We start from the raw sequence: 13586 nt of genomic DNA on the forward strand, positions 1-13586 counted from the left end.
GCATTTAGCCACAGAAATGTGACTCATACAGGAATTGATGCTACGCTTGCAGTCAGATCAGCTACAGTGCTGGAATTGAGGATAACACCTAAATAACATTCATAAAATTACATAAAGCTGTACTGCACAAAACCTGTGCATTTGGCTTAACTAGTCAGTGCAAGTGTTATTACTCCAATCTTCCTAATCTCTCCCTCTATTCCCTTCTGCTTCACATACGCATTCACTTACTTTCAAATCCATTTTATTTTGTTCAACTCAAAGTTAATCAAGATTATTTTACATAAGAAGTTCTTATCTTATGAATAAGATAAGCTATATATATGAATGCTGTTGTGGTGGAGGGGTGTCAACGGGTGCATAGAAGCTAACCCCATGATTCTGGATGAAGTCTCAAGGTTACACATAGAAGGAGAATAGATCACAGGTCTACAGTGGAGATTACTGTTCAGAATGGGATAAGCCATTTAGATGTAGTGATGGCATTGAGACAAGTATAAATAGAACCATGAAAATACATCATATGGGTTTGGTGCAAATCTTCATTGTAATACAGACAAAAATGGTAGTTTATCTTGATGAATATCTCATACCTGTTTTTGTTGCATATCAATTCGTATTATGATAAATCATAAACTAAGCACTACCCAGCACATAAGCACTGTATAAAATCAACATAAATTTTTAAGAAATTAGATATAGGGAACCAAAAAGAATTTCAAAATGGAGTGACCTTCTGATGCATAAATGGAATGTTAAGAATTTACTTATCTTCCAATTTCATGCTAAAATCTATGGAAACTTCAATTCATTTAATTATGTGAAAATAGATGAAAAATAGACGGAAAAAATGCACATACATAAACATGTTTGTGTAAAACTGTATGTCAATCCCAATTCTTGGGACCATTTTATTATCTGAACACAGCAAATTGTACAGACACTATTCTGAAGTTGCCAAACTCTCAACTTCTGATATATTCATCGATAACCACTGCTGAATTGCCAAATTGTTGACCAGCATACAATGTGGCATCCAGCTGTAAACATGTATTTTTGTTACCGATATCATGTTTTAGTTATTTCAAGAATTCTTATTGTAACTCTACTGCAAAAGGCAGTGATAAAAGGATCTCACATTGTAATATTTTGCATTCTTTCTCCCTTAAACAGTTAAGTTTAATATAGTTAACCAGAAAATATTTACAAACCAGAGGGACTATTCCTTGCCATTGAAGTACAACAAAAATAGATTTACTGAAATAAGTCACTATGCAGTTAAGCGATTAGTAAAAACAATTAAAAGAAATAATGGGAGTTTTGCAGGATCAATGTATACAATAGGTTAGACCTATCAAGATAAATATCACAAAGACAAAAATCTGATAAAGCTAGCATATCTGTTACTTTTACATGGTACAGAAATGTGGAAGAAATACCCTTAATTACAATCAATAAGTCTGATGATTAAACATCTTTAATGATGGAAGATAGAAAACAAATGCCATAAATAGAATATCCAATTAACTAATTTAAATATTAGAAAAAAGAAATCAAACTGTTCTGTTGGAATTCGTCATTTTTAACCTGGAAGGTTATAAAGTGCAATATTAGACCCAATTATTTTAAATGGTCATAATATTTAACACATCTCATCACACTTGCTATAAAAATGTAAACTGATTCAGATTTTACGCAAGTATAACCTATAAAAGTATAACCTAGGACGGCATATTATTTTGTACAATCTGGGATTGCAGATCAATTCTGCTGAATATTGTTCACTGAAAACAATGCTAAGCAGCAGCCAGTACCATCTCTACAATGTGGACAAGCAAGAGTGTAACAAACAGAATTATCATTCAGGAACACAACACAAAATTGGGGTTATTGTGGATGGATATTTGTCTTTGGAGCTGATGAAAAGTTAATGTGATGTACATCATTTAGAGGCCATAACTGATTGGTCAAGTTCCACATGCCTGCAGTCATGGGGTAAAACTTGAAGCTTGCCCTGAAGCTAGAGGGGAAAAAATGAAGAAAAAATGAGTAACGGAAGCTGGTTGAAAACATTATGGATAATATCAGTCTAAGTAAGGATAGAGTATACCTGCTTGATATCTATTTCTGGCTTCAGCCCTCTCTTCTGCATCAAAGTACCACACAGTTATGGCATACCTAGAAAATAAAAAATATTCTTCAGGAATCAAAGTATCAATCATCCTTCCATATTAATAAGTTCAATTACTATGAGCAAGTGTGGCCCTTTATAGTTTTCCCCTTATCCTCTCAACAAAATAAAATAAAATGTATTTTAAATTATAGCGGCCTACCCACAGACAGTATGCAAAACTACAGCCATCTCCCAGTATCCACTGGTCCTAACTTACATCAGCTAGATTTTTATGATTCTATAATGCTCCTTTAGAACTGTAAAATAAGATCAGAAAAGTCCTTGCTTTGATCTAGTCTGTAAAGAATTAGCTGAAGTTGCTTAAAGGGAAGGGAGGGAAGGTTAGCCACAGTTCCTCTGCGTGATTGTCAAGTGATTCCTGCTGAAAAGAATAGGAATGTCATCTGAGGGAGGGGCTTGGTTATAACTGTTAAGGGCTTGACCCAATGTCTAGGCTCACAAATGAAAAATGACCACTTGGGCAAGATACTGGAGAACGGTCACGTCAGTAAATCTATACCCATATGTCAGTACTCTCAGAAGAAGTAGAATATTGCAATAAAAAAACAAATAAAGGTCTGCATCCTCTCAAGCTGCTCTGAACCATTCAAACACGGATAATACCTAGTGGAGTAAGCTGGTTGTACTTCATGTGGATTTCTTCGATCAGACCAGAATAACAACAGTCTATCAAATATTGGCTCAACATCCACTACGTAGGTCTTTCCTTCTGGAAATATTCGAAGAACGCCACCATCGACCTGAAAACGGGTAATTTACAAAGTATTACTATAACTAAAGAATTAGCTGATGTGGAAGGAGAAAGCAGTGAATTTTAATGCGATAAATGTTGCCATATACCATTTGCTGCTATTTCCCATAAATGCCATTATTCTGAAGATAAGTAACCACAGACTAAAACTAATTAAGATTAAACTCTTGACTATCCAGCTCCATGGGATGTACTTCTGACGTGAAATGATGTCCCTCCGCTCTGTGCCCGCCTTGGCGTCAAGCTCCACACCGTTGTTCATTGCTCTGAGAAACTACCCCACATGAAGGGTGCTATATAAATGCAAGTTTTTGTTGTACTAAAATACACAAAAAAGATGCAAGTATAGTAAATCCATGAATGCATGAGTCTCTAAAAAAAACTCTTGAAGAGGAAGAAATGGTACATACCTTTGCATTCCAGTTTTTATTTAGATAATAAATGCAGGTGACACAGCGTCCATCACCAGTTGGGTTGTCAACGTGCCGAACGTAACCTGTTCCATTCCCTGGATAACAAGCTACCATAGCCTATGAAGAAAACAAAATTATACTGGTTACTTCATTTTCAGTCGAAATAAGTCATTAGTTTCATACTGTTCTCAATATTAATCCGTAATCCATAATTCACTTGAAATAAGGTGAACAATTACTGAGGCAAAGTGGGTAATAACAGATTTTGGCTGTCAGGGTAAGCAACTTGGTTATTATTAAATTGTATTTTGCTACTAAGTTAGACTTGCAATAATTTTTAAATGCTCAAACTAATATTCATGAAGAAAAATGGTTGCTCAGGTAAAATTATTGAATAAATTCTCAATCAGAAGTATTGTTTTCCATTTTAAAAAGCCACCAAGGGTTCATTGGTGCAACAAAATAATCTTGGTCCTGCTGATGAGACAGACTGATTGCTCAGTTCCAAGGAGATCCCACTTGCCTCCACTGCACCCAAGGAATAAAATGAAGTGTCTGTTTGTAGAACACTGCCTGGCTCAAATTGACTGCCGCATTCACCTACAAAATAACTCACTACCCTTTACCATACATCCTATGAAATACTGTGAGACGTTGTCCTAAAGTGAAAGGTACAATATCAAATACAAGCATATTTATAATAGTGGTAATACAACTATCTTTAATCAGATATGGAGTTTGTATCCTGGAGTTTATTGAGTCCTGAAGTCCTGTAGCTCAGTGGTTAGAGCACTCGCTTTGCAAGCAAGAGACCCGAGTTCAATTCCAGGCAGGGCGAAACCTTGGGCAAGTTTCCTTACTCCACACAGAGCCTAATAATAATCCCTCCAAAACCAAAAACAATAATAAATTGGTCATTTTCAATCTACGACTGTTTGTGGGACATTGCTGTGTGCAATTGGCTGCCGCGTTCACCCACAAATATACAGTCAGTTCACTTTACAGTGTGTTCTGTGAAGCGCTTTGGGACGGCCATCCGACGTGAAAAGCGCGATATCAAATGCGACGATTATTATTATTATTACATTATTATAGCTCCTTTTGTATCGGGAGTGTCTTAAAGCGCTTTATACTGCTAGCGGGCACCCAAGCTGGGGTTGGGAGCCAAAGGGAGTGGAGAGGGGAAAGCAAGAGGTACAAGAGATACATTTTGAGCCACTATCCTTCTTAGGTTAGAATTAGAACCTATATAAATTATAAATCAATATTGTAAACAAACCTCACTCTTAACAGAGAAACTGCACTTTGTAGCCTAACAACAAGCTGTAATCAGTATTGGATGGCAGCCCGTTTAGCCTAAGGACAGTCTGTACACTGCTTAGCAGCAAATCCTTTAAAAACACCATTGCAACACACATCTTTAAATCTTTATTTAATTCAATGTACTTATGATATGTCTTTGGAACAGAATCAGGAACAAATGAGGTTTGTACTGTATATTTTCTTCCTGTTCGTGATTGGGTTACATTTGGGAGTGGAATAGTTGCTTCTGGTAAGATCTGGCTCCTTGCCAACGGAATGATAGTTTAATGTCTGTGCTACGTGCAAGGCGTGATCAGTCAGTTCGACCAAACACGACAATCAAAGCCACAGTAGATAGTGTAGTACAAACAAACAAAACAGTGAAAATTATGAGATTAGTTCAATGTTTTTTTGTTAAAAAGCCTCATCCTTTAGGATTAAAAAGATATCCACTTTCCACACCTCTTTCCCCGAACCAGTCTATACGCAGAGTACGCACACATGTTTTTAATCAATTTTCCAGAGTCTTATCATAAATTTTAGAAACAGTTCATTTCCTGAACATGCCAACAATATCCCACTGTACATCCTTCTAAATTACACCAATCTTTTTGGAAGTATAATATGTCATTCCGAATGAAGGATATCCAAACAATTGTTTTCTAAATGCCAGCTCAAAAATAGGATGGTTTTATAATTTTTGTATGTGTGTGTGTTTCGCCTAGCCAGCTACAAATAAAGAGTTTTTAGTATGGTGGGTGGTTTAGTATATACAGCTTACAGTAGTGATCAGAACTTTACTTCCAATCAAATACAGTAATCAACACTGATTCAGTTGCAAAAATATCCTTTTTAAGTATACAATATCTTGTCTGTTCCTCAACATAAAACTATCATCATCCACTTGACCCTATCTGTGCATTTATTAGGTAAAGATTTATATGCACGCACTACCTGAATTGTATTAATCAAAGCATAACCTCAGTTTGTACCTATTCCTAAATCTTCTAATAATGTTCTTGAGCCATTATCAGCCAATTTATCAGCCAAAGTGATTTTTTTTCATTTTATCCCTAATGTCAAACAAATACTCAATGACACCATGGCCATCGACTCTCAGCAAAGAGCGAACATGACAAGTACCCCGGTTGAGCTTAGGACAATCTTGAGCAAATAACTTTTGAAGGAGATAATCAACATAACATCAACTGTTTTTGCTGGGAATATGTTCCACATATACCCTATTCTGTGAAGGTTGGTGTGTGTGTCTGTGAGACTATGTGGGTAATTAGAAAAGAGTTACAAATAGAGATGTGGCTGTCAACCCAGTGTAGTCAGCAACACTCAACTCTGGTTCAGAAGGTTGTGCGTTCCAAGCCCCACATCGAGACTTGGAACTCATTAGACTAGGGCTATCTACTCCAATGCAACACTGGATTGTGCTGCATTGTTGGGAGGGTATCGTCATTCAGGTGAGACATTAAACCAGGGTCCCATCTACCTGTTCAGGTAGGTGGACATTGAAGTACTTTCAAAAAGAGAAGGGAGTTTATCCAGGTGGCCTAACCTACAAATAAAAATTAGCTATTTACTTCTGTTAGATTATAGAAATTGTAGTCTAATAATAATAAACATTAAACAAATGTAGAATGGAGAAAGTACTGACAGTCATGGGATAGGACATATCTGGTTTTCTCTGTTTTTGAAAGAATAACAGGACAGCTTTGGAAAAGGGCAGGGGGTCACCTCTTATCAGTAAATGACAACAAGTCCGCAGAGGTAACGGTTCAAGGTACCGGTCGACACAGGATCTCAACTTAGCAATAAGTCGCTAGATTCTGACAGGGTCTGCCAAGCGACAGAAGGCAACCCTCAAGAATAGCAACTAATGAGCAAGTTGCTTAAACTAGAGGACCTTGGTACCATCCCGGGATACTGATAAGAAATAACCAGTCACTTAAAAGGAATGTACTAATGATCCCACATAACAAAATAACAAGCACCAGATACAGCCCTAAACTGATCAATCCTCTATCTTAGACAGGAAAAAGGGAAGACCTCGTGGAGACTCAGTCAGGCTGGCACCAAGCCAAATGATTGATTAACCTGAGTACCTGACTGTATCAGAAGTGGGTAGAGGGGTCCTAGAAAGGATGAGGCGGTTGGTCGACAAACCACCGAATAAGGCTAGGTAAAATACGAAGTGATTGGATATGTAAATAAGGGATGTAATGGCAAGTCAGGCGACTGACTATAGTAGCCAAAAAAGAGAAGTGGGAAGCAGTCCGGAACAGCGCCAACAGACGGTGATGGAAGATCGAAAGCCTGAATAACTGAAGCAACTAAGAAAGAACCCTGTTCCGGACTCACAGCACTCGGTCTAGCGGCGTTGATGGTTGACTGCTGAAATAAGCGCGCTTCAATGGTACTTTTGTTTGAATAAAGTTGGCTCAACAGATTTTACCTAAACGGAATGCTGGGTGACCTTTTTGATATCTAACACTTCATGGAAATTTGTGCGACATTGTCATGCGCAAAATTGGCTGCCAGATTCACCTAAGAATACACAATCATTCCACTTTACAGCAAATCCCATGAAGAGCATTATATCAAAGTGAAAGGCACTATATCAAATGCAAGGATGAGTAGCATGAGAAAACACAAACAAAAGCAACTTAGAATGTGTTGTTTCCAGATACAGTACATGAATAGCCCAGGCAATTTAATTAATAGGTTTAAGAACAATGAAGGGCTTTTAAAAGATGATGACAGATGAATGCATCACAAATTGTGTATATGGGCGTTTCTCTTTCAGCCTTTCTGAAAAGTACAAAATGTGGAGTAGAAGCTTTTTGGGAAGTAAGAATGTGGCATTACAGTACATGTTTTGGAAGTCAAATGGTTTAGGAAAAAAAAGTCCAATTTACCTGTACTCACTTGAATACAATTCTTGGAAAGCGGGAAAATTCCATTCCACTAAATGTCTTAAAATGTTATACAGGGGTTCAAAATTAAGTATCAAGATTTCAACTTTAGAATTGTTTTGCCTTTCAAGATATTTATTCTACATGAAATACACTATATTTGCTAGCTGAAGCAGTAGTAATAATAATAATCCTTGCATTTGTTCCAGCACATTATCACATCTACAAGATGTCTCAAAGCACTTTGCTTTGTATATTTCAAACAACAATGCATCAGACTATGTGGGTAGGGTAATTTCATATAAATAGTATATTTCATAGCCTTGAAATAAATACAAGAGTTTCTCCTTCTCATCACAGTTCACCCAAACTAAGCAGAAGGCTTGTACTGTCAATGAAGTCATTTACAAACAGCATTACTGTATAAAAACAATCTGTATAAAAACAAGTTACAGTAACACGTTCTATTGTTATGGATTCAATTTGACTTAAAAACAATTGCCTCTTTTTCCTTTTGTCACACCATGAAGAGATCGTACTCAAAGAGAGGAAAAATATTCAGACACGAGAACAACTCATTTATTCTGTTTTCTCAGGGTGTGATGTTTACATATTGTACGTTATGTGGAAAAAATAATGGTTTTCCATTACTTCCGTTTGGGCAGGCAGTCAAAACAAACTTTTACTCTTGTTTATAATTCAACTTCTAAAGATACCATCAGCTCCACTATTTGCAATTACTAAAAATAAGCTGTGTGTCTTGACACATCATTTATGGTACAAATTAAATTGAAAAACAACAACTTGCATTTATACAGTGCCCTTCATGCTGCATCACATCTCGGGAGCACTGCAAAAAGGCTGATTCAGTTTGTTCCAAACTCATTTTTTTAATGAATTACTGATATTATTCATGTTTCTATCACATGGACATTTATATCTTGTTGGAACTGTTTCTTCTCTTGAATTTCATGTTACCCAACCTTTTGCAAAAGTTGCAGTGCTTTAAATTATTGTAATAAGACACATTCCAGTTAAAAAATAATATTTTTGCGAACTTCAAAAATAATCTATGCCCTCTTTATTCTCCTGGAATTATTCGGGTTAATTTCCAACAGTAGAGCAATTGTGAGTAGAAAACCAGATTTATATTTATCTGCTACAAACCAATATTGCTGGAAATTGGGGAGTTCTGTGCATGTTGGAATTGGCCGCATATTATGGGCTCAGATTTGAATTGATTCCAATGTATACATTTTCAGCATTGATACAATTAATGCACAATCTCAGTTGTTTGCATAAGAATTCGTAGGAGAGGTTACAAAACATCTTCACTCAGATAGTTGGTAGAAGGTGGAATTCATAAACAAAAATGACTGTTGAGGCTGTATCAATAGGATCATTCAAAACAGAACAGGAGAAATACCCGAGAAATAAAAACATAAGGGACATGAGGAAGAGGTACAAAATGGGATTCATGAAAAAGGAAGACTTAGACAAATAGGTAGCTTTCTTGTAGACTGAGAGGATATGGTTAATTACTCCCATCAGCTGAGAGCTGAGTCAGTAAAACAAGCAGAAGAGAAAGCTGGGAGCTGAGTAAGGGAGACGTGAAGAATACAACGAGAGGAAAAATCGAATACTGGTGATCAATGTTCCAGTATATTAACAATATACCAGCTCGACATAACTTTACAGGTTGTCATCACTGATGAACTGTTGCAAGAATCTACTTGCAAAAGATTCTGATCAATAGCACTCCACAATTCATGCCCAATGTACCGCATCTTTTAAATGATGCAATTGGAAATACTTCATTTCCTAAATAAAAACAACATACAGTTAGTTAGCTAAAACTGGGAGCTCTGTAACTTTTAGCACTACATCCTTCCTGCCTAATGGACTTTTACAGTAGGAAGTTTTGGGGGAGGACTAAAAGTGATTAAACATTTCAATTTCCTTTTAGACTTCCTGTGAGCATCATGTGAATATCACATACAGTTCATACATATCAGTCACGCACACAGCTCTTAATTGTCTGAAGAATAACCATAACTTAAAATATTTTTTTGAGAATTCAGACAATATTAAACTGTGTAATATGTTACTAAAATAGCCTGAAACAAGTAAGACTGAAAACACAGATTGTGCTAAACAGTCTGTACAGAACATTTGGTTTTGCTTTATTTGGCCTTTTCATTACACTTAATGATTTTATTTGGACTAATTTTCAGAGGCTCTATGGATGTAATATTAAACATTTTTTAAGAACTAACGGCACAAGTTACTCTGCAGAATAAGACAGAAAGTTTGTTGACTTTGTACTTACATAATTTCTAGGCAAAATATGGAAAATGTGAAGGTTGTCTGCTATTTCATCATTTACTGCTCCTGGGAATTTACTAAGCAGAGAATAATCCCAGTGATTTAAAGAGTACAATTATATTAAAAGACCCTTTCATTAATTTTCAAACTTTTCTCACTTCCTAAAGATTTATGTCATACAATTATAGACAGTTTTATCTATTCATGATCATACAAAAGTGTTTTCAAGAGATAATAGGGGAATGTATATTAGTACTCCCAGTTATAGAGCAAGTATACCAGTACAACCATAGAAAACAATCCCCCAATTGTACCATTATCCTCTTTAAATTTTAAGAAGTCTTCCCAGGTCTTGTTTTCAAGATAACTTTGAAGTATCAGTTACCTTGTTTGTCTGTGATCTTGTTTGTTTGTATGTTTGTTCATCTTCAGTCGGTTATTCTCATCACATGGACAGGCCGGTTGACATTTTAACAATAATGTTTTCTAATCTCGGGTCATGACTTTGCTGCTGCTAACCCTGTATTGCCAATGGATTCACAAGATCAAACTGAGGCACCACCCAATCACAACCGAATCATATTTATTTGGTCAGATGTCATATTAATTCCACACTTGTTTCCTTAATCTGCCAAAAGCAGAACTAGACAAGTACAATAGCATCACTGTAAGGTACACTGAAATATTCCACTGGATTCAAATGAATTTTGTTGATTTTTAATCCTGGACCGCAATACTAATGAGGGATAGCTGGTACAAAACTGATTTTTCTTTTCAAATTGGTAAATGCATATTGTTTTGCCTAACCTCCCAATGGTCCATGATGTCTTGGAGATTTTGTGGTATGTGGGACAGACAGGTGCAATTATCAGCAAAGAATTCAAGAGCATGTTTTGACCCTGCTTTTTGCCTGGAATTATCCAAGATAGAAATACAGTATTGTAGTATTGATGTAAACTCCACTATCTAGGTTATCAAGTTACGTCCTTTTCATGGCTACAAAAAATAATCCTATTTAATATAATAATATATCCTATATAATAATCCTAATATGTTGAATGCTTTATCCCTTTTAAAATCTGGATCAGTCAAAGATAATAATGTAACATATATTATAAACCATCATTTGCTCCATTGTACAGTAATGAAGTGGCACAAACACATGTTATTCAAACCTCTTCTAGTTGTCTGGAAGAATGGTTGGAACACAGCATGTCTCTCTGACCAAGTGGTCTATACCCCAAACTGATGTGGATAGAGGTCTTTCCATTTTCTTTATCCAACGGTGCCCAACTCAGTCATGATGCTCCCAACATCTGGAACTCTATCCCTCCACCTCAACCTTTCTTATCTATCTTCAAATCCTATTTTAAAGCCTATCTGTTTCATAGCACCCATGGGCATCACTGTGAAGTCCTCTGAGACATTATTCTATGTGAAGGGCGCTAAATAAATGCAAGTTGTTTTAGTTCAGTTTGAGGTTTAAGACATGCACCTAGGCAAAGTAATAGTATTACTCTTGATTTGGTGACGAAAAAAGAGACAAGTAGCCTCCTCTGTCTTGTGCATTTCTGTGATTCTATACGGTTTCTAAAAGGGCACGAAAGGCAGGAAACTTGTCGTTGGACAAACAGTCAGTCAGAACAGCAATGGTCCTGAAATCCAGCGTGGATAGGTTAACCTAGATATAGAGTACTATAAACTTTGCGTAAATTAATTTTTTTTTTGAATTACATAAACTATGGAATGTGAAAGGGGGATGTAGCCCAGCAGGTCTCTTCGGCCATTCAAAACTTACTTTATTGAGCACTCCATCTCATCACAATCTCCTGGGAAATGGTTCTGCAGATTCTCGCTGCTCTCCAAAAATAATCACGGAAAAACTCTCGACTTCCTTTTCTCCACATACGACAATTCTTTTCTTTCCCCCTTACCCCAAGCAACAAAGGAACCACAATGTCCCATGGAATAGGAATACCTATTAATCTCAGTCTACAATTGTTATCTTCAATTCTATTCACAACTGGATAGGCTTTTTTTGAAGGAGGTAATCAACGGAGGGTCAACCGTTTTACAAGTCTGTTATATATCAGTGTGGGGAAAATTTAATTAAATCTGCTTTTAATATTCATTGAACATATTCAAAATCTTCATTCAACAATTCTTTCCGACGTAACATACCTAGAAAATAGGGAAAACGTTTGTCCAATTCTAATCCTGGACAATCTCCAGAGAGAAAATGCTGCATATCCTTTAGGAAGTTTAAAGGAATGGTGAAGGAACTTCAAAGCAAAGTTTTTGGTCCATTTAGATATACAATATCTAAAGCCATTGTGAATCAGAACTTTTTCTTCCAAAGGCAAGTTGTCAATTACTATCTTTTTAAAATTGCGCAGTAGTGTTAACTCGCTATCAAATCCGAGGTGTCAGCAAAGCAAAGCAAAGAAAAACAACTGTAAATAAACAAAACTATTTGTAAAGAATATCAAATTACACCGTTATAGATCAACTCGTTCTCAAAACCTGGCAGTGTGATGCCCTGTGTGAATATTATCAGATCTAAATCATGAACCGACCAGAGTTGCAGGAAGTTTAAAGGAATCTTTCAATTGCAGTCGTTGAACCTCAAAAGCAAAGTTTTGCGGCCGTTTAAATCCGCGGTACCCAAAGTCGCGGTGAAATCACAGCCGCGGCGCAGAACTCAAAATTTTGCCTTTTTCCGAAAGAAAAGTCGTTTGATCACTGCGTTTTTTTTTTAAAAAAATCGAGCAGTTGCACAACTTGTGCCACGAGGAAGAAAACCGCATCGATACCACACGCCGTTTTGGGGGCGACGTCGGTGGGGGATCCGCTCCCGAAGTCGCAGAAGCCGAAGGAAAACCGCAGGAGGACGCACAAGTGGTGGGAGTTGACTTACCTGAGATCTGCCTTTTATGCTGTAATGTCCGAGTTTCCCTCCGCAGAGCATTACGAGTCGATCGAGGAACGAAAGGAGGATCCCGATGGCATTGCATCCATCCTCTGCCCCTCTGACCCAAGCGATCTGATCGCCCCTCAGGTGCCTTCTAGAAACGCCTCTTCTCTGACCGGACAACTGCCCATCCCGCAGACGTCCGGAAAAATGCAAATCACAGGCTTCTCCGTAAATGCAGTCTCCCACCGCACTGCCCAAAAAGTTGTCGATGCAATAACAACCGTATTCACTCAGGCGCGGCACCACGTGCTCTCGTGCTATCCGTTCAAGGTCGACAAACATCTTTAATGTCCCGACAACAGGACCCCCCGTCCCGTCCCGTCCCGTCCAGGGACCCGGAATCGGTTATTCGCAAATGGACGGTCGACGCCGTGCGGCGGCTTCTGCCTTTCTGCTGAGAGCACAGCAGTGCTCCGGTGGGGATCCCCTCACGTTGTGAACTCGCAGCTCGGGAGGAGGTGCTCTGTGTGTGTGTGTGTGTGTGTTTGTATCGCAGCTGATTTTAGGGCCTCGCGCGGTCTCCCCGTCTCCAGTGTCTGTCTGACTCCGGACTGCGGTACCACCAGTCAAACAGACCAGACCCCCCCCCCCCCCCACACACACACACACACCCCCACCGCCCACCGCCAGGGCCGACGTGCAGTGTGTGCCGGTGGGCGCGGCCACAGCCGCCGCCATTGAGGAATCCCGGCACCACATGTAC

General features: G+C 37.9%; 1 protein-coding gene across 1 annotated transcript; it reads right to left on the reverse strand.

Annotated features, from left to right (window-relative positions):
* Positions 1 to 869: 869 nt before the first annotated feature.
* On the reverse strand, positions 870 to 13214 carry LOC103178556 (prolyl hydroxylase EGLN3). Its single transcript, XM_007893377.2, has 5 exons — positions 12827 to 13214; positions 3356 to 3475; positions 2798 to 2934; positions 2111 to 2178; positions 870 to 2020 (listed from the first exon to the last, which is right to left on the reverse strand). Exons 1-5 carry the CDS (start codon positions 13163 to 13165, stop codon positions 1989 to 1991), a joined length of 696 nt encoding a protein of 231 aa, XP_007891568.1. The 5' UTR covers positions 13166 to 13214; the 3' UTR covers positions 870 to 1988.
* Between the last annotated feature and the right edge of the window lie 372 nt (positions 13215 to 13586).

This window comes from Callorhinchus milii, unplaced genomic scaffold (assembly GCF_018977255.1).
Source record: "Callorhinchus milii isolate IMCB2004 unplaced genomic scaffold, IMCB_Cmil_1.0 Scaffold9, whole genome shotgun sequence".
Taxonomy (NCBI): Eukaryota; Metazoa; Chordata; class Chondrichthyes; order Chimaeriformes; family Callorhinchidae; genus Callorhinchus; species Callorhinchus milii.